The sequence below is a fragment of the Electrona antarctica genome, assembly GCF_951216825.1.
Source record: "Electrona antarctica genome assembly, chromosome: 11".
In the NCBI taxonomy this organism is placed as follows: Eukaryota; Metazoa; Chordata; class Actinopteri; order Myctophiformes; family Myctophidae; genus Electrona; species Electrona antarctica.
The window spans coordinates 37,037,395-37,062,159 of NC_136792.1; the positions used below are offsets into that span (position 1 = coordinate 37,037,395).

At 43.2% G+C, this 24,765-nt stretch overlaps 1 protein-coding gene across 4 annotated transcripts; it reads right to left on the minus strand.

The window, feature by feature from the left end:
* On the minus strand, positions 1-23,519 carry numa1 (nuclear mitotic apparatus protein 1). 4 transcript variants are annotated; one of them, XM_079514638.1, is made up of 20 exons: positions 23,330-23,519; positions 21,491-21,547; positions 21,110-21,236; positions 19,988-20,115; positions 19,185-19,296; positions 17,041-17,158; positions 15,924-16,064; positions 15,218-15,331; positions 8,898-14,798; positions 8,390-8,578; positions 7,230-7,390; positions 6,631-6,762; positions 5,940-6,054; positions 5,377-5,590; positions 4,702-4,829; positions 3,811-4,092; positions 2,761-2,871; positions 1,688-2,002; positions 1,060-1,110; positions 1-214 (listed from the first exon to the last, which is right to left on the minus strand). In XM_079514638.1, exons 1-19 carry the CDS (start codon positions 23,364-23,366, stop codon positions 1,066-1,068), a joined length of 8,427 nt encoding a protein of 2,808 aa, XP_079370764.1. In that variant the 5' UTR covers positions 23,367-23,519; the 3' UTR covers positions 1-214; positions 1,060-1,065. The 4 variants fall into 4 exon arrangements, with proteins under 4 accessions (XP_079370764.1, XP_079370763.1, XP_079370766.1 ...); XM_079514637.1 differs by having other exon boundaries at positions 8,898-14,801; XM_079514640.1 differs by having other exon boundaries at positions 8,898-14,801; positions 23,449-23,517.
* Between the last annotated feature and the right edge of the window lie 1,246 nt (positions 23,520-24,765).

Genomic DNA, 24,765 nt, shown 5'->3' on the forward strand with positions numbered 1-24,765 from the left:
TTTTAAAACTTAAAATCTTTATTACAAACATTTTTAAAATGTGTCCCCATACACAACTAAAACAACTAAAATTACACAGGTGTACGGTATAACGTACATGTGTAGTCAGGGGTGAGAAATCAGAAAACAATTTCAATTTTTTTATATCAATATATGAATACAGTATACACATAAGGGTTAGACATCATCACCGGTTCCTCCTGAAGCTCATCATCTGTGAAGGAAATCAAAATGAATACACATTAATGAGCATACAGACACAAGTTAAGCTAAAACATTAACGTGTGTGTGTGTGTGTGTGTGTGTGTGTGTGTGTGTGTGTGTGTGCTTGTAGTTTATCCATTTTTGGCCAATGTTCCCCCCAGAATATGGTTGACAGGGTTCAAGTGGTTAATGAGTGTACACAAACAATTTGACATGCATGCATTAATAAGAAAATAAATAACATACATAGCTTTGTTTGAACCACATCAAAGGTGAAAAAGAAAATGTAAACACCGACCATTGTGTTCATTTCTATATCTAAACCCAAGACCGTGCTAATGCAAAATTACGTGCTTTACAACAAGGAAACGCAAGCAAACCGACTGTGGGAAATAAAATTACTTCTACAAGTGAACAAAGAGGAATCTAGGCGTTTGTCTTGTAGTGGTGGTGGAAAGTAACTATGAATATTCACTCAAGCAATTTGAGGTACTCGAGTATTGTACATTTAATACTTTCTCAACATCTCAGAGGAAACATATAGCATGTTTTTTACTCTATATCTAGATTACTGAGCCTGAGCCATCAATTTGAGATTACTGGGTCAGGAATGCAAAAAAAAGAAAAAAAGGATTTCCATAAATTCAAGGCTTCACTGGGTGTCATTGATTTTATTTTAGGTTGATAAACTAGTATATTTAGATGCCAATACCCTTGTACTTTTACTCAAGTAAACTACCAATAGCACAATGTAGAAATACTGTACTGTATATTCAAACATTTTAAGTGAAGAGAAAAAAGAAACTTCCACCACACCAAGACCCATAGACCAAAAATAAGAGATTTGCGCTAGACCTGCTGTCAGTCTCTCTTGTCCATTGCAGCAGACAGGTCAGTGTCAGGACCCTACAAGGTGTTCAATACCAGGGATTAGGAAAAGCAAGCGAAATATTGGTGGGTCTGTAACTCTGTATACGAATGGAAGCAAATGGACATATTTCATTCCATTTGTACACTCGACTCAGTCAGGGTTTTAGATTTGTAGATTGGGGCCCCAGAGATAGAAAAGTATAACAAAGGGGGTCCAATTTGGCCTTATTCATATAAAACTGGGTTTTAGTCATAGTCTGAAATGTTTTAGTGTTAATCTAGTTTTAGTCGAAAACATTTTGGCAGGCCATGATGGCATTGTAATGACAGATTTTCCACTTGGTTGCATGCTGAGTGCAGAGTGCAACCGGACATGAAGTGACTTTAGTTCTACTGGACCTCTTCTCCACTAGTCTTCCCTAACATTTTAGTCTAGTTTATTAGTTTACAAAAATTGTCAATATATTTAGTCATAGCTTAGTTTCCATTTGTTTATTTAATTTTCTTTTAGTAGACGAAAACACTGCAGGCCCTATTTTTAGGCCATGCAGTGCAGGGCCTAAAAATGAACTGAAGGAAAGGGGCGAGTCATGTAGATTAGATGTGCGCTCACCTTGCGTGCGCTGGCTGTTAGGCCTGCTGTGCTGCTGGCGGTAGCTCGGGGTGACCTCCTCTGCCGTCCTCCGGGTGCCACAGGCCCAGGGGATGAGGAGGTGACCCTGACAGCCTTTGTGGTCTGAGCACGGGACGCCGCCGCCACACTCCGTGGCGATTTGGTGCGAGTCGTGCCTGCGGCAGGCGACTTCCGCAAACCTTTGCCAGGGGATTTGCGTGTGGAGCTGCGCAGCTTGTTGAGACCTTTCTGCAGGTAGTTGTTCTTCTTTGGTGTGTTTTCTACGGTGAAACACATAGTCTCCCTGCGGTGAACCTTTAAAAGAAATACAGTGAACTTTACTAAAGAGAAAGCATACAAGTCAGTGTTTCCCCAAACATTGGGGAGGGACCATTTGTGGGGTGAAGGCACAGTTCTCCAGTCATTTAACTGAAACAATGTCTTATTATGCACACCTGGTCATCTCACTCAGAGACGGGTGCGTATGCAGGGATCAAAAGTAGAGAGCAGAGCAGTGGGAGTGGTTTTCTGGACCCACTGAAATATCTGCCATTCATTTTTCCCATAGAGATTTACAGAAATATCATGTGAAAATGTATGAATATCAAATGTAAAAATAGTCCCCGACGGGTGTAAACCTTACATCGAAAACCTTTTAGGATAAAAAATAGCCAAACTAGAAACTCAAACTCAATCGCGGCATGTTTTGAGCTTGTAGACACTGAGATACTGTAGTATGATGAAGTAGGGTGTTCTTTTACAAAAAATTAAATACAAAATAAATTAAATATGGAGATGAGGTACAGAATTTTTGACCGTTGAAGGAAAAAAAATCCCCAAATAAATTTAATAAAAGGTTTTAGTCCCCATTTGAGTACAATGACAATGCAAATAGGGACAAGACAGTGGTTAAGTCAGTCTGTGGGTTTTATAAATATTTAGCCAATGAAGTATTACAGCTTGTGACTAAACAACTGCATTGGTTCTTCCCCATTATATGCAAATGTATTGTTTTGTACATACAAGATTTCCACCTGACAGCAAAGATATGCATGGATTTGTGAGAGACTTACAGGGCTGAGTGGCACACGCAGTTCAGAGCGGGAGGATGACTCTCCACCGCGGATCTGCCTAGATTTAGGGGTGAGCGGTCGTGGGAAGCAGCTGGTGGCCATCCGTTTTGCCTGTTTGAGTGACAATAGTAAGAATGAAATGACACGCAGTAAAGACAAGAAAATATACATTCAAATATATTGTGTTTTCAATCACACATATATACATCTTTTGCATTTAACCCATATTTATTTTGCCTTTAACCCATTAAGACGGAGTCTACAAACTAAATCAGTTTTCACACTTTGCACACACAAAAATAGATATGCAAGCTTGTAAGTCTGCCATTTATTTAATAGCCAACGCAAAGATAAAGAAATCACACCTGTGTGAAGTGAGGGGCGCTAATATATTAAAGTCTAACTCATGTTGATTAGGTGAACAACAAAGACAATATGACGTAATGAGGGACAATATGTTGTAAATTTTCCCTTCATTGTCAATGGTGTTTTTAAAACAAACATTGAACTAAAACCAAATATTAAACCTGTGTATAAGAGCAGCTAGCGCCCCTCAAAAATGACGCATGATTTCCCGGTCTTAGGAGCACTTCAGCCCATTTCAACCCAATCATCATGATTGGTCCTCTTTGGTGGGCTATGGACAGTTGTTCAGAGACCTGCCTGGATTATGACATCACAACAGGGATGTCGAGCCAATAGAAATGACAGACATTCTGTTACTGGAAAGTCAGCGTGCTGAACTAGAAGCCACTGTTCTACAATCTAGTAGAATACGTTTTATATATTATTTGAAAATGACCAAAACTGTCAGGTTTCTGAGTGGTCCAAAGCCCTGCCTTTTGAGAATACGAATTATAGGATGACTGGTTGAAAATGGGTGAAGTGGTCCAGGAAGATTCTAAAAAGGCCTTCTAAATCCTAACCTTTAAGTCTTTAACCCTACCATATTGCACTTTGTGCAAGGAATCTATTCTAGAATAATATGAAAGTTTCACCTTTCTGTAATTCACGGGACATTAATAATAATGAATGTGAAAGTAATGTTACCTCAGGAGAAAGCTGGGACTCGTTGGCTGAAGGCCTCTTGGAGCCTCTTTGGCTCTCCTGGCGTGATGAAGCAGCCGCGGTGTTCCTTGGAAGATGCCCGGGCATCAGAGAAAGACGCCCGGCAGCAGCACTGGTGCCAGGAGGTCCCATGTAGGAGAGGCGGTGCGAGGCCAGGGAGTCCTGTAGCTGGTCTGGCATCAGGGTCGCCCGCCTTATTGTCTCCAGAGGGTCTCCTGTCCGAAGCTCCTCGTCCGAGACTGAGAAATCTGGACAGAGGCTAGGCTGGAGGGGAAGAAAAAGGTTTAAAGGTATATTCAGTGATTTCACTTAATATCACTTCTTTTTTTGTTGTGATAATCCTCCCTACTATAGTGTGCCGACCATATAAGGAGTTCCTCTGTATCCTGGGGTAAAAAAAACCTTCGGTTTTGGCTAGGTGGCACAGCCTTCATCCAATCAGGATAGAGAGGGCCTTCTGCCAATCATGATCGAGCGGGGGTGGGCCTTGGTGTGCATGCTGTTGGCCTGTTGCGTGTCCCCCCCACTGTAGTGCGTGCATGTGCACATCTTGTGCTTGGGGGGGGGTTCAAAATCACTGAATGCTCCTTTAACTAAAAGGGATAAAAACTAGTGGGACAGGGAGCGGTCGAGTATAGCAAGTGGGCTCCAAAATAATTTGGCAAACCTTTAAAGATTTTAATATAAAAATGGCAATAGTATTTTTTTCTTTAAACTTTCATGTTAGTTCTATTGATCAAACAGACAAAAATATTTTGTTTGCGTGTAAAATTTGACACATTTAACCAAATATTTATGGACGTGGCTCCACGGGCAAATACCGACTTGGGTGTCTTTGACATGAAAAGGTTAGAGACCCAGTTCTTCACTCACCCGGGGCTCCAGAGGGTAGCTGCACTTCATGTGAGGCAGCTGCTTCTTGTTCCTCGCCTGCAGCTCGGCGATCCTCATCCAGTCCGACACACCATCAGGCTCGTTCTCCACCCCGTCGTACAGAGAATCTGGAGGAATAGTACATGAGAAATTAATTGACATCAGAGCTCATAGAATGATGCTAAATCAAACCTCATGACATGGAAAAAGGAATCTGCCATGTGTGAAACAGCATGAAATTATCTCCCCACTAGCAGTTCCTAAACAATATAGCACAATATGTATACGTATTATGACGTTCTTAAAACTATTCGTTCTCGCTCTTCCTACATCCAACCAGTTGAAGACATTTCAGATTGAGGCTTTTAACCTTTGCATTTATGAAACATCCTAGGGTTTTATGGAAGATTCTATCGTTTGATCAATTCAAATGCAATTAATCCTCCAATTAGAACAGCCAATCTACAAGCTCAGTGTGTCGCAATGTGACGCTTGTAGATGGGATTAGTCTTTGAAATGCAAAGTTTGTCTTTGTACTAATTTGCAATACATTTCAGATACCCAAACCAGTTGTGGACAGTTTCGAAGTACACATTACCGTAATGTTTTTGACCGATTGTGACAAAATGCTAAATCTGGTTAATGTTCTTATTTGAGAACTTGGTGGTTACTCACTCCGGGGTGGGACGGCAGTGCTTCTCCGGCGGTACCCGGGCAGGCCGAGCAGGTGGTCTTCATCACCGCTGGAGGGTCTGGCAGGTGTGGCAAACAGCTCTGTTGCCACAGGCCGTGAGGCACCATGATCATCAGATGAGGTGAGGTTGGGATGGGAGTGGGCCGGGGCCAGGCTGTGGAAAGTCTCATCCTCACCGGCAAACCCAGGGCGCTTCTACAAGTGCACAAGTTAACAATCACTCAATGAACAATCACTCAGTGAACAATTGTGAGATAAAGTTTAAGGGCAAGGCACTATAAAAATCAATCCATTTGGATAACATTTATTTTTGCACCATTTATGAAAATGTGCCGTCTTAAAAAAAAAGAAAAAAAAGCAAGACAATCTTGGTGTGCATTGATGCTGTTGGGTGGAAACCTTATGTCCAAAACAGTTAAAAACAAAGGTCATAAAGATGAAATATGGCGATACAAGAGGGGAAAGTACATAAGGATTGTCGGACAGAAAACTTGGGTGTCCACATGCGAAAGGCTAGAGAAATGGTGTAGAGTATTAAGTCAACCTTGCTCATGGTGATGTTGATGGTGGTCCGGCGCCGTTTCACCGACGAGGATGGGTTCCTCCTGGCCGAGTCCAGGTCAGCTAGCGAAGTCAGGGTGCTCTCCATCTTGCTGGTTCTGCAGTTCCACCATTAAAGAGACAAAAGGCTTAAACTTAACAACGTATAAACCAGGATCTCATTAGAATGAAAGAATTGCACATTTAGGTGGCCTAGGTGTTTTTCAAATTCGCATAAGTAATTGGTTATTGTTCAGTAACGGTGGACTGTTCAGTAAATGTCTGTCCCTTTAATAGAAAATACATTCTCAGGTGGGTTGCCAATTTCATCCTATTAGGAGAAAGTACCCATCTATTAGCTTAAAGGAGAATTCATATTTAACCATTTTCTTAATCTTACCTTAATCGGATATTATTAAGACCCAGCGCACAGGATGTTGTCATTTTTCACCTGTACCACTCGTTATTGGATATAACATCAGATTAAAGAAACTGGTTAATCCGGAATTCTCCTTTAAATGTTAGTGTTCCAGTTTCCATTTATTCTCATCTCCACTTTTACCGTTATCGTATGCAAGTGCTCATGCCATTAGTAGACGAGTCAGGAGAGAGGGCATCACAGCCCAACCTGACTCCATACTGCCCCATCTGGCGGAGTCAGGTTAATCACAGCCATGGTTATGTATAAAACCCACCTATTGGATTTTCTGGTATTCATGGGGGTGAAGTAGAGAGTTTGCAGTGACGCTGCTCCCTGGAGTTTCGCCGCCAAACGTTCACTGCTGCGAACCAGAGGGGTGCTGGACTCCTCTGGTCCCGATGGCATCCTGCACGGGAAAGCAGCACAGAATGCATGGATTAAAGCAAAAATAAAAGCTCACAACTGAAAAGGTTTGTATGGTCAGTTGTCCACACCCTAATGTGTGATACCATACCATACTGGTGTCGTTTTCTATAAACACAAATTATGTAAAACACCTTTAACCTTTGCTTTAAAATGTTCCAATCTTAAAAATAATCGAAAATAGCCCAGCTACAAACTCAGTATGTCGCAGACACATTGACTTGTAGATCAGCTATTTTCCCTGTGTGAGATGCTTTCATAGAAGACATGCTGGCTTCTATGGAATCCAAATGACTGAAATAAGACTAAGTACTTTTAATCCATGACAAAAGGTTATTGGGGGATGAGTGAAGGCGAAGTATACATCATATACATAAAGGGGGGCAATGAACACAGCCTTAAAAACTAAACATAATATGTCCATGTCATTTCAACTGGATTTTGCATTACCTTGTTGAATTGAGAGAGTCATCAAGGTCACTGTCAGAACTGCTAGTCTGCCTGGACTGAACAGTTGGAAGTGGAACCGCAAAGTAGGCAGACTGTGTCACTCTCCCTTCACCACCATGGAGCCTGCTGTGCTCCCTGAGGTTACGGCTGGCGAAGGCAAGCTGAGATGGATGTAGGAAAGAATAGAGAAAGGGTATAATCCTTTTTTCCATACTCCATGGAAATGTTAGGAACTTAATCATGGCCAAGAGTTGACTTGATATGGTTTATAATTATGCTCAAGAGCAGCAACTGACAATGTAAAATAAAAATCACTTGTGTGAAGTGAGGGGCGCTCTTCTCATCATACATCACATTAAATGCTCAGTCAATCAGCTGAGCACATTCCGTGTTTAACCTGTAACACCCAACGTTGCAATAATAAAACATTAAAAAAAAAAAGTGTTCTTTTTTCACCTAAACGTCATCATTGATGTTCATTGCAATGCCATTGGTCATGATATTTGCATATAAATACCCCCCACAGAGGCTGAAATTCACACAAATTTAAAATCTCTGGACTAAAAAGTAAAATAACTAATATATGTATTTTTGTGATCATTAGAATGTCTAGAACATGTTTTAGTTATTATTGTGAAAGATATCCCCCAAATGTAAATTTAATTATTTTAATAATTATTATAAATGTGCATAACATTTGCTTCTTTTTTTTAAAACATAATTTCCTCTACAAAGTCCTAGTATTACAAGTAGTAGTAAGGTTGAAATCTCTTTTTTGCAAGTAGAAATATATCCAGGTGTTACAGGGTTAAACAAACAGACTTACATACTAAAAAGATTAAGGCTATAAACGGCCATAGACACTTCTCCAAATGTGATGACCACCACATTTGCGATGGACGTTTTTAGCCCAAGGTGGGGTAAAGTTTGACCATGCTACTTAAATTGGAATTACATTTTGAAAATTGTGCCTGCATATAGGTTCTAGGTTGTTCCCCAACTTACAGCAGCAGTGTCATAAGTCTCCCAACCAAATTGAGACACGATAGTAGACATCTTTTTGAACACATTTGTGGCAAGCATGCATTTTGCAGATTGGTCACACATTTCACTAAATAGCCCAAACTAACTGCTTTATCCGAGAGAGAAAAAACACCAACCTGCGATTCCAGACTGGTAATGCTTGCCTGGAGGCACTGCTCGTTGCCGCGAGCCTGCTCCAGGTCTGTCTGCAGCAGCTTGACTTCGTCCTCCTTCTCCACCAGGGAGTGATGCAATTCAGAGACCTGCTCCTGGCTTTGCTGGAGAAGCTCCTTCTTCCCATTGTAGTGACTCACCGCCTTGTCCATCTGGTGATGATGGGAGTTGGTGAAGATAGCTTTTTTTAAGACCAAATATTATAGGGCTAAAGACTGAGCCTGGCTGACTGAAGGCACTTCACTGAAGCATGAAGTCCAAGAGTTTAATGTAAAACTAGGAGTGCAGCAGGTTAAAAAAAGGTTGGACATTAATGCTGACCACTAAACAATGAAAGGTGACAGTTTGACATGAATGCTTACCACTAAACAATGAAAGGTGATCGTGTTTTGACTACATTAATGCCGGCCACTAAACAATGAAAAGTGATCCAATATCGGCATCTGAAAAATATTCTGTAGTTAGACCAACCTGTGCCTTGTAGTGCTCGGCAGCCTCCGATTTAGCTGCAAGCTGCATTTCTAGAGCCCTCTGGATTTTGTCATGATGCTTGGAGTTCTCTTGCATGTGCTCCATTTGTTTTTTTAAGCCTTCGGTCTCCTGTTCAAACAGTTGAGAATGTGAAGAGCTCTCATCCTTCAGCAGGGTAAGCTGACCCTCTTGAGATTTGATTTCTTCACGCAGTGTCTTCACCTCTTCTTGTGAGGCTGCCATCTGCTCCTCAAGCATGACCCTCTTCCGAGCATTCGCTTGTTCATTTATAGTTAAAAGGTCTTCCTTGGCCTGGGCTTCCTGAGTCTGTTCTTTTAGGACCTTAACCTGCTCTTCAGATGCTGATAGTTGCTGCTGCAGAAGATCTTTCTGATGAGTACTCTCTTGCTCTTGTCTGGTGAGCACGGCAAGATGAGCCTGAGCGTCCTCTTTGGCCTTTTTAAGACAATCATCCATTTGTTTAGTGTGCTCTTTCAGGCCTTGGATCTCCTGTTGTAACAGTTCAGATTGTCTCGAGCTCTCGTCTTTCTGCAAGGCAAGCTGACCCTCTTTAGATTTTACTTCTGCACACCATCTCCCCACCTCTTCTTGTGAGGCTGCCATCTGGTCCTCAAGCATGACCCTCTTGCGAGCATTCTCTTGTTCATTTATAGTCAAAAGGTATTCCTTGGCCTGGGCTTCCTTCACAGCGTTTGTGAGAGACTCCTCTGTGCTTTCCACTTGTTTTTTAAGAGCTTGTAACTCCTGCTGTAGCACTTCAGAATGTGCCACGGTCTCATCCTTCAGGACGACCAGCTGCTGTTCTTTTTCCTGAGTCTGTTCTTTTAGGACCCTAACCTGCCCTTCAGATGCCGATAGTTGCTGCTGCAGAAGATCTTTCTGATGAGTACTCTCTTGCCCATGTCTGGTGACCACAGCAAGCTGAGCCTGAGTGTCCTCTTTGGCCTTTTTAAGACAATCATCCATTTGTTTAGTGTGCTCTTTCAGGCCTTGGATCTCCTGTTGTAACAGTTCAGATTGTCTCGAGCTCTCTTTCTGCAAGGCAAGCTGACCCTCTTTGGATTTGATTTCTTCATGCAGTGTCTTCACCTCTTCTTGTGAGGCTGCCATCTGCTCCTGAAGCATGACCCTCTGTCGAGTATTCTCCTGTTCATTTATATTCAAAAGGTCTTCCTTGGCCTGGGCCTCCTTCACAGCGTTTGTGAGAGACTCCTCTGTGCTTTCCACTTGTTTTTTAAGGGCTTGTAACTCCTGCTGTAGCACTTCAGAGTGTGCCAAGGTCACATCCTTCAGGACGAAAAGCTGTTGTTCTTTTTCCTGAGTCTGTTCTTTTAGGACCTTAACCTGCTCTTCAGATGCTGATAGTTGCTGCTGCAGAAGATCTTTCTGATGAGTACTCTCTTGCTCTTGTCTGGTGACCACAGCAAGCCGAGCACAAGCCTCCTCTTTGGCCTTGTTAAGACAATCATCCATTTGTTTAGTGTGCTCTTTCAGGCCTTGGATCTCCTGTTGTAACAGTTCAGATTGTCTCGAGCTCTCCTTTTTCTGCAAGGCAAGCTGACCCTCTTTAGATTTTACTTCTGCACACCATCTCCCCACCTCTTCTTGTGAGGCTGCCATCTGGTCCTCAAGCATGACCCTCTTTTGAGCATTCTCTTGTTCATTTATAGTCAAAAGGTCTTCCTTGGCCTGGGCTTCCTTCACAGCGTTTGTGAGAGACTCCTTTGTGCTTTCCACTTGTTGTTTAAGGACTTGTAACTCCTGCTGTAGCACTTCAGAATGTGCCACGGTCTCATCCTTCAGGACGACCAGCTGCTGTTCTTTTTCCTGAGTCTGTTCTTTTAGGACCCTAACCTGCTCTACAGATGCTGATAGTTGCTGCTGCAGAAGATCTTTCTGATGAGTACTCTCTTGCCCCTGTCTTGTGACCACAGCAAGCTGAGCCCGAGTGTCCTCTTTGGCCTTTTTAAGACAATCCTCCATTTGTTTAGTGTGCTCTTTCAGGCCTTGGATCTCCTGTTGTAACAGTTCAGATTGTCTCGAGCTCTCTTTCTGCAAGGCAAGCTGACCCTCTTTGGATTTGATTTCTTCACGCAGTGTCTTCACCTCTTCTTGTGAGGCTGCCATCTGCTCCTGAAGCATGACCCTCTGTTGAGTATTCTCCTGTTCATTTATATTCAAAAGGTCTTCCTTGGCCTGGGCCTCCTTCACAGCGTTTGAGAGAGACTCCTCTGTGCTTTCAACTTGTTTTTTAAGGGCTTGCAACTCCTGCTGTAGCACTTCAGAGTGTGCCAAGGTCTCATCCTTCAGGACGAAAAGCTGTTGTTCTTTTTCCTGAGTCTGTTCTTTTAGGACCTTAACCTGCTCTTCAGATGCTGATAATTGCTGCTGCAGAAGATCTTTCTGATGAGTACTCTCTTGCTCTTGTCTGGTGACCACAGCAAGCCGAGCACAAGCCTCCTCTTTGGCCTTGTTAAGACAATCATCCATTTGTTTAGTGTGCTCTTTCAGGCCTTGGATCTCCTGTTGTAACAGTTCAGATTGTCTCGAGCTCTCCTCTTTCTGCAAGGCAAGCTGACCCTCTTTAGATTTTACTTCTGCACACCGTCTCCCCACCTCATCTTGTGAGGCTGCCATCTGGTCCTCAAGCATGACCCTCTTTCGAGCATTCTCTTGTTCATTTATAGTCAAAAGGTCTTCCTTGGCCTGGGCTTCCTTCACAGCGTTCGTGAGAGACCCCTCTGTGCTTTCCACTTGTTGTTTAAGGGCTTGTAACTCCTGCTGTAGCACTTCAGAATGTGCCACGGTCTCATCCTTCAGGACGACCAGCTGCTGTTCTTTTTCCTGAGTCTGTTCTTTTAGGACCCTAACCTGCTCTACAGATGCGGATAGTTGCTGCTGCAGAAGATCTTTCTGATGAGTACTCTCTTGCCCCTGTCTGGTGACCACAGCAAGCTGCGCCCGAGTGTCCTCTTTGGCCTTTTTAAGACAATCATCCATTTGTTTAGTGTGCTCTTTCAGGCCTTGGATCTCCTGTTGTAACAGTTCAGATTGTCTCGAGCTCTCTTTCTGCAAGGCAAGCTGACCCTCTTTGGATTTGATTTCTTCACGCAGTGTCTTCACCTCTTCTTGTGAGGCTGCCATCTGCTCCTGAAGCATGACCCTCTGTCGAGTATTCTCCTGTTCATTTATATTCAAAAGGTCTTCCTTGGCCTGGGCCTCCTTCACAGCGTTTGAGAGAGACTCTTCTGTGCTTTCAACTTGTTTTTTAAGGGCTTGCAACTCCTGCTGTAGCACTTCAGAGTGTGCCAAGGTCTCATCCTTCAGGACGAAAAGCTGTTGTTCTTTTTCCTGAGTCTGTTCTTTTAGGACCTTAACCTGCTCTACAGATGCTGATAGTTGCTGCTGCAGAAGATCTTTCTGATGAGTACTCTCTTGCTCTTGTCTGGTGAGCACGGCAAGATGAGCCCGAGCCTCCTCTTTGGCCTTTTTAAGACAATCATCCATTTGTTTAGTGTGCTCTTTCAGGCCTTGGATCTCCTGTTGTAACCGTTCAGATTGTCTCGAGCTCTCCTCTTTCTGCAAGGCAAGCTGACCCTCTTTAGATTTTACTTCTGCACACCGTCTCCCCACCTCTTCTTGTGAGGCTGCCATCTGGTCCTCAAGCATGACCCTCTTTTGAGCATTCTCTTGTTCATTTATAGTCAAAAGGTCTTCCTTGGCCTGGGCTTCCTTCACAGCGTTTGTGAGAGACCCCTCTGTGCTTTCCACTTGTTGTTTAAGGGCTTGTAACTCCTGCTGTAGCACTTCAGAATGTGCCACGGTCTCATCCTTCAGGATGACCAGCTGCTGTTCTTTTTCCTGAGTCTGTTCTTTTAGGACCCTAACCTGTTCTTCAGATGCGGATAGTTGCTGCTGCAGAATGTCTTTCTGATGAGTACTCTCTTGCTCCTGTCTGGTGACCACAGCAAGCTGAGCCTGAGTGTCCTCTTTGGCCTTTTTAAGACAATCATCCATTTGTTTAGTGTGCTCTTTCAGGCCTTGGATCTCCTGTTGTAACCGTTCAGATTGTCTCGAGCTCTCCTCTTTCTGCAAGGCAAGCTGACCCTCTTTAGATTTTACTTCTGCACACCGTCTCCCCACCTCATCTTGTGAGGCTGCCATCTGCTCCTGAAGCATGACCCTCTGTCGAGTATTCTCCTGTTCATTTATATTCAAAAGGTCTTCCTTGGCCTGGGCCTCCTTCACAGCGTTTGAGAGAGACTCCTCTGTGCTTTCAACTTGTTTTTTAAGGGCTTGCAACTCCTGCTGTAGCACTTCAGAGTGTGCCAAGGTCTCATCCTTCAGGACGACCAGCTGCTGTTCTTTTTCCTGAGTCTGTTCTTTTAGGACCCTAACCTGCTCTTCAGATGCTGATAGTTGCTGCTGCAGAAGATCTTTCTGATGAGTACTCTCTTGCTCTTGTCTGGTGAGCACGGCAAGATGAGCCCGAGCCTCCTCTTTGGCCTTTTTAAGACAATCATCCATTTGTTTAGTGTGCTCTTTCAGGCCTTGGATCTCCTGTTGTAACAGTTCAGATTGTCTCGAGCTCTCATCTTTCTGCAAGGCAAGATGACCCTCTTTAGATTTTACTTCTGCACACAGTCTCCTCACCTCTTCTTGTGAGGCTGCCATCTGCTCATCAAGCATGACTCTCTGTTGAGCATTCTCTTCTTCATTTATAGCCAAAAGGTCGTCCTTGGCCTGGGCTTCCTTCACAGCGTTCGTGAGAGACTCCTCTGTGCTTTCCACTTGTTTTTTAAGGGCTTGTAACTCCTGCTGTAGCACTTCAGAATGTGCCAAGGTCTCATCCTTCAGGACGACCAGCTGCTGTTCTTTTCCCTGAGTCTGTTCTTTTAGGACCCTAACCTGCTCTTCAGATGCTGATAATTGCTGCTGCAGAAGATCTTTCTGATGAGTACTCTCTTGCTCCTGTCTGGTGACCACAGCAAGCTGAGCCTCAGCGTCCAATTTGGCCTTGTTAAGACAATCATCCATTTGTTTAGTGTGCTCTTTCAGGCCTTGGATCTCCTGTTGTAACAGTTCAGATTGTCGCGAGCTCTCATCTTTCTGCAAGGCAAGCTGACCCTCTTTAGATTTTACTTCTGCACACAGTCTCCTCACCTCTTCTTGTGAGGCTGCCATCTGTTCCTCAAGCATGACTCTCTGTCGAGCATTCCCTTGTTCATTTATAGTCAAAAGGTCTTCCTTGGCCTGGGCTTCCTTCACAGCGTTTGTGAGAGACTCCTCTGTGCTTTCCACTTGTTTTTTAAGGGCTTGTAACTCCTGCTGTAGCACTTCAGAATGTGAAGAGGTCTCATCCTTCAAGACAACCAGCTGCTGTTCCTTTGATAGCATCTCTTCTTTCATGCACCTAACATGCTCTTCAGATGCCGAAAGTTGTTGCTGAAGTTCTTTCTGATGAGCATGGAACATATCCCTCTCTAGAGTACTCTCCCGTTGCGTTTCAGCCAAAATGTCTAGTTTTGCCTGGATGTCCTTTTCAGCCGTTTTGAGGGAGCATTTCACATTTTCTAACTTAATCTTCAACCCCTGGATCTCCTGTTGAAGAACTTCACCCTGACGAGAACTCTCCTCCTTTAGTTTGGCCAGATTTTCTTCTTTGGTGCCCATTTCCTCTCTTAACTCTCCAACCATAACAGTTTGTAGGGCAACTTCTTCTCTGAGGCTTTCAAGTTGTTGGTCTTTTGCAGCCGAGAGGGAGGTAACAGTGGCCAAGTCTGTGTGGAGATTCTTCACCTGCTCCTCAGCCTTCTTCAGTGAGTCGATTGTGCACTCCAAGTCGTTCTTCACCGCTTTGAGTTGGTCCTCCAACTCCCTCTGCTTAGAGAGAAAATAATAGTTATATATAAAATGTACTCAATATTTAAAACCTACAACTTTCAAAAGTATGACAACTAAGAGTGTAAAAGCCCCTGGCAGCACCTGGATGCTCTGCTGGCCTTACACTAAAGGGGACCAAGTGGTTTTGAGCTGATTGATAGGCAGATTTTGTGGTTCTTTCCAATTCAGGTTCAAAACTGCAAGGCAAAATGTCCTATTCTTTGAATAAATATTTTTTAACTTGAATCTTTGCTTCTGGGGGTCCCTTGAACAACATTTTGGCATGCAATCGTTTTTGGGGTCCTTGGCCTGAATAAGTATGACCATACTATGAAAATTCTATGTTTTTCAGAAAAATGTTAGGCTTTAGAAGCCTTTTTGTAGAACAGGCCTCATGTCTTAATGAGTTAACTCACCTCCATGACGGGTCCCATGTTCTCTCCTCTCTCCTCCTTGATGGCACGCTGTAGATCATCCTCCAAACACTTCACCTTGCTGCCGAGGATCTGGACCTGCTCCTCAAGGTTGGCCTGGTTGACCAAAGAACACACAAACGGGAAGCAATAGCATGTTACCTCACAAGGGGGGAAAAACAATATAGTCTCAAGACCCAAAATGTTTGCCTGGGAACCCAATCTACTAAAAATGGCAGATCTGCAAGCTTGCTTGCAGATCGTATTTCCACTACTTCTTAAACATTAGTATTTTCACTACTTCTTAAACATTAGTTTTCTGAATTAGGGAAGACGACAACATAAGGTCAAACATTTTTCATCATAGTATTAGTCAACGTAATCAACACGGCTACCAGGCCAAGGAATTTGCGCTGGAACACAGTTTACCGGTCGCAAATTTATAATATACTCTCAACAGAACTGAAAGAGGTTTTGGCCGGACTTTAAACTAAAAAAATTTTAAATCATCATGATAGGCATAGTAAATTACAGTCTCATTGGTTTTAGGGGTAGGGTATGTTTCTAGAGTTTCTACTGCGTGAAGACTCGCTCTCATTGCGGTCGCAGCCATTAGCAGTTGTTGCTGGTAGCATTTTGGGACATGTTCATGGTCTATGTACCAGGCAGACAACTGCAGCCAGCCTTGGAGAATCACTCACACACACACCTTAGCGATTTGAGCTTGGTAGAGCTCACTCTGAAGCTGAGTGGCCTGTGCGGTCCACTCCTCCTGGGCAGCGGTCTGAGTCTCTGTCAGCGTGTGAAGCGCTGCTTTTGATATGGTGAGCTTTGAGCTCATGTCTCTCATCTGAAAAAACAGCATCAATTTGTAACATCAGTTTTTTCTTTTTACAGGTGAAATAATCTCTTTTTGCATTTTTACAGGTGAAATCATACATTTTTGTATTCCGTGAGAAGTGCAGACTGGTAGAGTGAGAGCAAAGGGAATTTGGTGAATAGCACTAGGGCTGTCACGATTACATAATGTAAGCTGACGATCAACGTGTTAGATATGACAGTTTCTATATATCAATGGTGCTTTTAAGCGTTCATTTCAAGCACCCCGAAATTATATGAATTTGGCCAGACCAATGACCCAGATGCTTTCCTGGTTTAACTTCCTGGTTTAACAGGACAACGAGATGTGATTTATTGTGGTTTATCCAGAAATAAATAATTAGCATGTTTCAGCATTTTTAGCTAACGACCGCTAGTGTCCACTTAAAACGGTCAAAATTCCCATGTGCAAGCACATGCACACACGTCTTTTTTTGCATTATGGCTCAAAACGTTGAAATAGGCATTGTAGCGACCAAATCCTAAATTTGTGGCACTACTGGTTGCCGACAGTCGGGTTGTAGTTAAGACGTGTGCTCCAGGAAGTGACCTGAAGTCTCTGCAGGCCTAGTCACTACAGCATACATATAAATAAATGCAATAAACGTAAATGATCCAAACAGCCTCCTAAACAGTCTGAAACACCTGCTGCTTGATTTAGAACTGATTAAATAACCTTCCAACCTTCACATTGACCACAGCCCTCAGTGGACATCATTGGCCACAATTAGGAGACTCAAATGGCGCTTACAGGCATGATCGCCGCGTAATAAATCATTAATGGGTTAGCCCATTAGACCTGTGGCCGATTCAACAATTTGTCATACAAATGCGATTAACTATTTACCGGTAATTGCGTTTTTTGGCTTGGACATTGTAACACATCATGGAATACAAAATGTAAATTCCGTTTGACTTTTAGGCTTCATCTTCAACTACTTATTTACCTGGATAGAGAGGTCACCATTCTCGCTGGTGAGCTGGTCGATCTTGCGCTCCATGGCAGTGGCATTTGACTTCAGCTCATGGACTTCACGTATCAACTCCACTCTGCGGACCTGCAACCTATGAGAGCAATATACAGTGTTTCTGCAGGTTGTAGTCAAACAACTTTAAACACAACTAGATTATGTCTTGGTACTCAATTGCAAAAAAGAAAAAAAAGAATAGTGGGTTCGAATCCACTGGCATTGTCAGGGTCTATGTTGCAAACACAATTCATTGGCCCTTGTTCAGTGGAGGGAAGCCGGGTGGGTCATTGCATGTACTCTTACGGGCTGCACCTCTCAGCGGGGAGTGTTTGTAGTAGAACGAAGGCTCCAAGTCCTCCCTGTGGGGGAACCTCACTGGCATTTTCAGATGGGGTCCGTGGCCAGGGCGGGACAATATGAGAACTACCGGTGTAGGGTACAAGGGCGGGGCGATATGAGAACTACCGGTGTAGGGTACAACCAGGGCGGGGCGATATGAGAACTACCGGTGAAGGGTACCATAGGGGCGGGGCGATATGAGAACTACCGGTGTAGGGTACAACCAGGGCGGGGCGATATGAGAACTACCGGTGAAGGGTACCATAGGGGCGGGGCGATATGAGAACTACCGGTGTAAGGTACAACCAGGGCAGTGTGATATGACTTCACGATTTCAAACTATTGCCACAATTTCGATGAGAAATATTTTCTCTAAAATAGTGTAGCATAGCAGATCTACAAGCTCAGCGCATCACATTGGGAGACGCTGTTAGTGTAACTGATTGAATACTTTAACAGTTTGTATGGACAAGCCCAGTACAATACAAGGTCTGCCAAACAGTATGAATCCAAGAAAGCCTTTTGGCTTGTTTCCACTGGGGCCATCATAGCAAATAAAAAAAACAAAAAAAAAACATGTGCTTGTAGATTATTATGGTCTCCACCAGGCCGAAGGCAAGGGGAGAGAGTATGTTTTGCACTCAGACCGTGTGTCCCTCCGTGTGTGCGTGCGTGCATGTATGTATGTATAGCTAATCTCCGGCACCGTTAACCCGGTCGATGCCAAATTTTACACACACACACACACACACACACACACACACACACACACACACACACACACACACACACACACACACACACACACACACACACACACACACACACACACACACACACACACACACACACACACACACACACACACACACACACACACACACACACACACACACACACACACACACACACACACACACACACACACACACACACACACACACACACACACACACACACACACACACACACACACACACACACACACACACACACACACACACACACACACACACACACACACACACACACACACACACACACACACACACACACACACACACACACACACACACACACACACACACACACACACCGATGAACCTCTGCCCCAACTTTTTCAGAACGGCCTGTTACAGCGCCACCAGGAGGACGACTTTTGAAAAAAAAAATGATATTCCCTTATAACAAGCGGACATGGCAAAAGAAATCCATGAAGAACTCTCGTTTTTAACAGGAGATTTAAGACGTTTCTAACTCATGTCATCATGTCAACGTCGCAACACAAATAATACAAACTATGAAAAACTATGCAATCACATCAAATGAAATAGTGTTGTATAAAGTACTGAACTTTATTCCTACAAAATCACGACCGTACGTTCACAGTGAATGAGTTGCTTCCGACCGGAAACTTTCCGGCGGCCCAAACTGAACGCGGAAGTGTTGGCTGCATAGAGCCCATTGCCATCCAAGGCATGAGAAGAAATGGCACCCTTTTAGCACCACCAGGCGGCCACAACCTGACCTGCCCTGGTGGGAGACCTGTGCTCCGAGGGGCACTTTATCTAGTTTCATATATTGTGGCATAAAAAATAAATGCATGCATCAATGAGACATGAGCAAGGTTATGTTAGGTACTACATTTCGGTTTCGGCCGCATGGCCACCCACCGGCGTGCGCAAGCTTTTTAGCTCGAGACACAACGAGAAATTTTGTCTAGATCGGCACTACATCTTTAAACATTCGTTTTCCAATTTGTGGATGTTAATTCTCCTTACTGGTCAATCCTGTTCTCCAGTGCCTGCAGTTGCTCCCTGGCTGCACTCTCCTGTTCGCCAAGCTCCCTTTTGAGCTTGTCCAGCTGATGCTGCAGCTGCTTGATTTCAAGCTCTGCAAAAGGAGACAAAACAACCTAGGTTAAAAGGTGCTGCAAATACTAGCTCTACTACCAGGCAGGTATACGCCTCAAGTGTTTGAATACATTAATTAGGGCCGATTCATACTCCTATTTTACCGCTGTAGTGCCGAAATGATTTCGGCTCGTCAGAAATTTTCAGTAGCACCGAAGAGCCGACTTTAGGACGGTACCCGCCCCCTCTCGCAGTCAATAATTGCAATTATAATATCATTCCCAGGACCCCACATTGAGAATTGATGCTTGAGCCACCCCCTCTAGCGCTAACAAACATCACCGTCTCAATCTGATGTTGGTGGAACTGTGTCTGTGACCCATTTCTGCACAGACATATGTGATAGGAACTTTATTTACATTAACCACTTGAACCCTTGGATCCCATTCTGTGGGAACATTAGACTAAAATAGCAGATCTACAAGCTTGCGTCGTGAACTTGAAAGCAAGTGCGAGTACAGTCATACACTTGGTCCAAAAGGATAACCCCCCCCAAAAAAGTCTTGAGGACTTGTTTCCATTGATGTCCTTATGTATTCAAAGCTCTTTGGCTATTTTAGGCAAAGAAGTTTGGTGTACAGGAGGGAAAAAAAGAGCAAAGGTAGGTAGCCATGGTCAAGTTTACAAAGTAAAGTACAAGTCTTATCATTGGCCTGGATAATAAAATGTACCTTTTTCTGCAAGCTGATCTTGTGTGGTAGCCAGCTCTCTCACCAAGGCGTCCATAGAATCCTGGTGTTTGACCGCACGTTTCTGCATGATCTTGAGCTGGACTTTCGGCGTCGTGACAGGAGAGTTTCTGAATGAAGATGACAAAACTGAAATATTGTACCTACTGGGGACTCCTGGCCTAAACAAATTGTCGAATCGAAACCTCATGTCCAAAACTGCTTTTCATGATTAAAAAAACGTGAAATCACTAGGCTGTAGTTAGTATGATCAGTAGTAGGACATTCATTTACCACAAAAACACCAATAGTTAAAATATGGAGATAAGGTTTCCACTTTCCACAGCAACAAAATGTTACTTGTTGAGAAGCCTGATATGTCTGTTGTAGTTTCTCTTTTTTGGGGGTTAAATAGGTATGACGCAGCTCCATTTATATATAGTGATATTAATACTTTGCTAGTATGTGTTCAGCAACAGGGGCCTTCCATTCTCTCCAGCTCTTTAATAAATAGAAAATACATACATTTTCAGGTGAGTTGTCAAGTTCATTCAATCGGGAGAGAGAAACCATTTAGAACTAAGATTACATTTTAGTGTTACAGTTCCAAATGTGTCTGTCACTGCTTTGGTTTCATCACATACAAATACCCTCCACTTGTTTGATAAACTTTATCAGCCTGAAGTTTTTATTTTGCATTTACTAAAGATATGGAGGTGGGGAGACCCTGGGTTGCTGAACAAACTCTAGTCCAGTGTGAAATGCCCAGGTGTGCCGTTAGATTTGAACTAAAGTACCCCGACCCTCCCCCGAGAGCAATAGATACTGGGCTTGCCGTCCAATGTTGCATTATTCTTGTTGCCCATCGCCAGCGAGTACATTCAGTGGAGCGACCCTCGGCCATAGAAATGCTAATTTGATTATTGTGGCTTTGATTACCCCCCACCCCCAGAGGGGTGGGGGCACGGCCATAGCTGAGGTGTCAAATTAAGTGCATCTTGACACCTCAGTATTGATGGCCTATCGGGTGCCGCTGATTTGTCTATACATCTATAGCAATGATTACCATCAGGATATAGAGCTATTTAACGATTATTTAGAAGAAAGAAAAAAAAAATCACACACCTGTCGGGTGGAGTTGCAATGCAGTTTAGAGGCATAAAGCGAACACGTGGAGAGTTGTGGGGTTGACATGGCGAATCATCTAAGGGAGACATGGCGGAGAGGGAGCTGGTGGAGGAGCCAGGCAACACTGGGGACGGAGAAACACTTGTTAACCACTTTAACCCTCCATTCTGAGTCCAACTGACTGTTTAGATCCCCACCCATCATCAAGACATCAACGTACGTAATAATATAAATAAATAAAGGCATACGTTTGAAATAATCATATTTATTTATATTATATATTTGAAGTCATATCTCCTCGCCCTAACTGTAGGCCTCCAAAACTTGTGAAGCCGATGAGAAGTTGGGCTGTGAGATAAAGCCTGTTATGTGACTTACGCCTCTCTGTTTGGCTGGGCTGAGGCTCCAAATCCTCAGTCTTCAGAGATTCCATCTCTGCAAACATAAATGGATAGTTTAAAGAATGATTCAAGATTTTGACTTGTTACATTATCATAATATGAAGACACAAGTCATGTTCGTTGGTTACCGTCTCTAAACATTCTAGCAACAAACAACTCAAAACAATAGCAAAATAAACAAAACCAGTAGGATTTAAGGAAAGAAGTATTGCATGTACATTCGTCATAGCAAGCTTTGAGGTGCTCAATGGTTGGTTTCCTTCCTGAGCCTCCCTAGTTCTAAAGCTCTGTACAACGAACCTTTTAAAGTTAAAGCCTTAAATGGCTGTTGGTGCAATTCCAACTGGCATAGTCTGTAGTATTGGTGTATTTCAGTAACCTATAAGTCCATATGATAGACACCTATGTAATCCTCATTTCTACATTTGTTTGAGCAAGAATCGTTCCGCACTAGATGGCTGTCCAATTCATTCGAGTTATTCTTATGTTTTTGCTAGAGACTGTAAGACAAGCACTTTGATATCCGTTTAAGGCTCCAGGTGCTACATTTTGAATGTAGTAATGTTCAGCAACTACAGTCTAAAGACAAATATTTTCATGGACAAAATGAGAATCGTGATTGAAAAATCGAGTTTGGGTGTATACACGAACTTTTTTTTTTACACCGACCAAGAGATTCACATTTGAGCAAGAATCGTGCAGGACTACATGTACAAGCATATTTAAATATGGAATTCAGTTCAGTAGGCTATGTGAAAACTGCAGACTAGAATCAGGTTTGTAGATTGTAGGCCTATGTTCAGAGAGCAGATTAGAATCAGGCGGGCACGCGCGTGTGCAATCAAATGACGCTTGTCCTTCACGAGCGTCATGGCATAATAACTTCACCCCGAATTGCGCACCTTGCTACTTTTACAAGTTCGTCAACGTCTACATAAACGTTCAGATTTAAAATAGAAAGTGCTCACTGCTCACCCCAGGGCCACGGATGTTAGAATTTTGCTCGGGCGGGTAGCACCACTGAATTCCGTATTGTTCAGTAAAAAGCATAAAATGCAACGTAGAGAGGTTCCAAACGGAGCTAAATGCAACAGTACAATACACATTCCAACCGATAGGTTCCAAATACAAAAAAGGTAAACACTAAACAGGGTCTCGAAAATGTTTAGTCGTACTACACAAAAAGACAGTGCCCGTACTCATTACTTAGGCAAAACAAAGGAAAAACAAAACTGCGCCCTCTTTTTTTCGGTCTGTCTCGAGAGACTATAGTTTGTAATTTATTTTGTCATTTATTTAATAAATGTCATTTATCTTGTCATTTATTTTTGTCTAGCACCTTCTCCAGCGTCTTCTCCTTCCTATGCATAAGTATTGCGCTTTTGGGTGCGGCGGTGCAACTGGCTACACAAGGTAAACATTAACCTTTCCTTGGATCAAGAAAGACCAAACACTAGCCCAAGACTAGCCCGTCTCCGGACCCCCCGGGTTGAGCTCCTTTGGACCTACATAAAGTCATCAAAATGTCAGAAACTTTAACGTAGGGTTCCGAAAGGAGCTAGCCCAAGACGAGATTCGTCAGAATCGAAAAAAACTACGAGAGTCTAAATTTTGGGCTAACCAAACACTATTGCTTTGGTTAACCTAATCTTAATAAAAGATGAGCACTTAAGCACTTTTAGAAACGCCAACACGTTGCTTCGATTGTTCTCCACTAAAACAATAACTAAAACACTGGACAAACAAACAGCTTTAGCATGTTTAGCTAACGACGTTACACCTCTAGAAATAACAATAATCGACATTCACAACATACCTGACTGTGCAAATAGACGTTCTCGGCTCGGAAACATAGCGTTTACGGAAGAGAAGACGCAAACCGATGAAGTATAAACTGTAGTTACTTCACTACTTTATAAAAGTGTGGTTCATTACGGAGTAGGCGTTCGCGTTCGTCCACACCAACAAGCTATAAGCTTAGCTTTGATTCAAAACTGGTGCATTCAGCATCAAGGCAAAAATGAGAAGTGCGAGCAAATTCAAACCTGCACTGAAAATGGAGAACCGACCAATCAGCATTAAGAACGTCCGATCGCCGTGAAACGTGATTGGTTGAAAGACTCATTGGGGCTGACGTCTCGTCGTACGGCGGTGTAGTGCGTAGAATGTAACAGATCTAGAAGCTCACGGGGCGTATCGGGCGTATCGGACGCGACGCGTTGTGAGCTTGTAGATCTGAGCGACAAGGCGGAACGCCCAAGGAAGTCGTTAACCAGGCGTGTGCGCATGTGCGGGATTTGGTTGCCGTTGTTTACATGGGTTTATATTATATTAGTTTAATAAATAAATACCGGTACAAACAATATTACTACTACTACCAATGCTAATAATAACAACACAGATAATAATAATAATACAAAACGTCCTACCTACACAAACACTGTTTTGTAGTCCTAAACTAAACCGAAAGTGAGTACAAACTACAAAATCACTAAAACTACAATTCCTACAATACATCATCAGTTTAGTTTCCTTGGATACCAGTTGTTGCTGCTGCTGAAGTAGTTCGACTCTGGGCCGCTCTCTGTGTAAGTGTGCATAGCGCACGACATTTCTTTTTTGACAAATATAGCAAATAGTCTAGAACGGAGTGTCTGTCTGTGTCTATAAACTCCTGGCGCCTGGCTGGACCATAGGGCTGGAGTGATCAGCGCCAAACTTTGTAGTTTGCACACTACCAGCCCACGTGATCGTGATCTCTCTCTCACACACACACACACACACACACACACACAATTGGATATTTCAAAAACATGTAGGCTAAGTTAAATTTCACTTGGAAAGACCAACCATTAGACAAAAATAGGTTTAGGGGTGTTTATTGAATAAACTTGGGGTATGGTCCTTTATGGCATAAACGGCCAAGGATGCAGAGTGCAAAATGGTCATCTAAAGGTCATCACTACACGCAAGCGTGGAGTGTGCGGCTTAGATGGCCATGGCACGAAATGGCGTTTGGGGAGCCAGCGTGGTCCAAGGTCATCATTAATATGTGGTAGAGTAGAAGTCAAATTATTGAAAATTTAAAGTACCCCAGTAAAGTAAAAAAAAATACTTCAAAATTGTACTCAAGTTTTCCACCATCTGAATAAACTATTGCATCTCATTGTAGCTTTAGCAGCCAGTGACATGATAGTGAAATTTAACCGGTTTTCATTTTGTTAGTCTTAAGGCCTCCGAAAACTACAACAT

What these genes read in the sequence shown, in the direction of transcription:
- numa1 (XM_079514637.1), bottom strand. Translation starts at nt 23,366, where the DNA reads ATGTTTCCGAGCCGAGAACGTCTATTTGCACAGTCAG. An exon ending in ACGTCTATTTGCACAGTCAG is followed by an intron (nt 21,548 to 23,329) that starts GTATGTTGTGAA and finishes TTATGTTTGCAG; the next exon opens with AGATGGAATCTCTGAAGACT. An exon ending in TCAACATCACCATGAGCAAG is followed by an intron (nt 5,591 to 5,939) that starts GTTGACTTAATA and finishes GTGCACTTGTAG; the next exon opens with AAGCGCCCTGGGTTTGCCGG.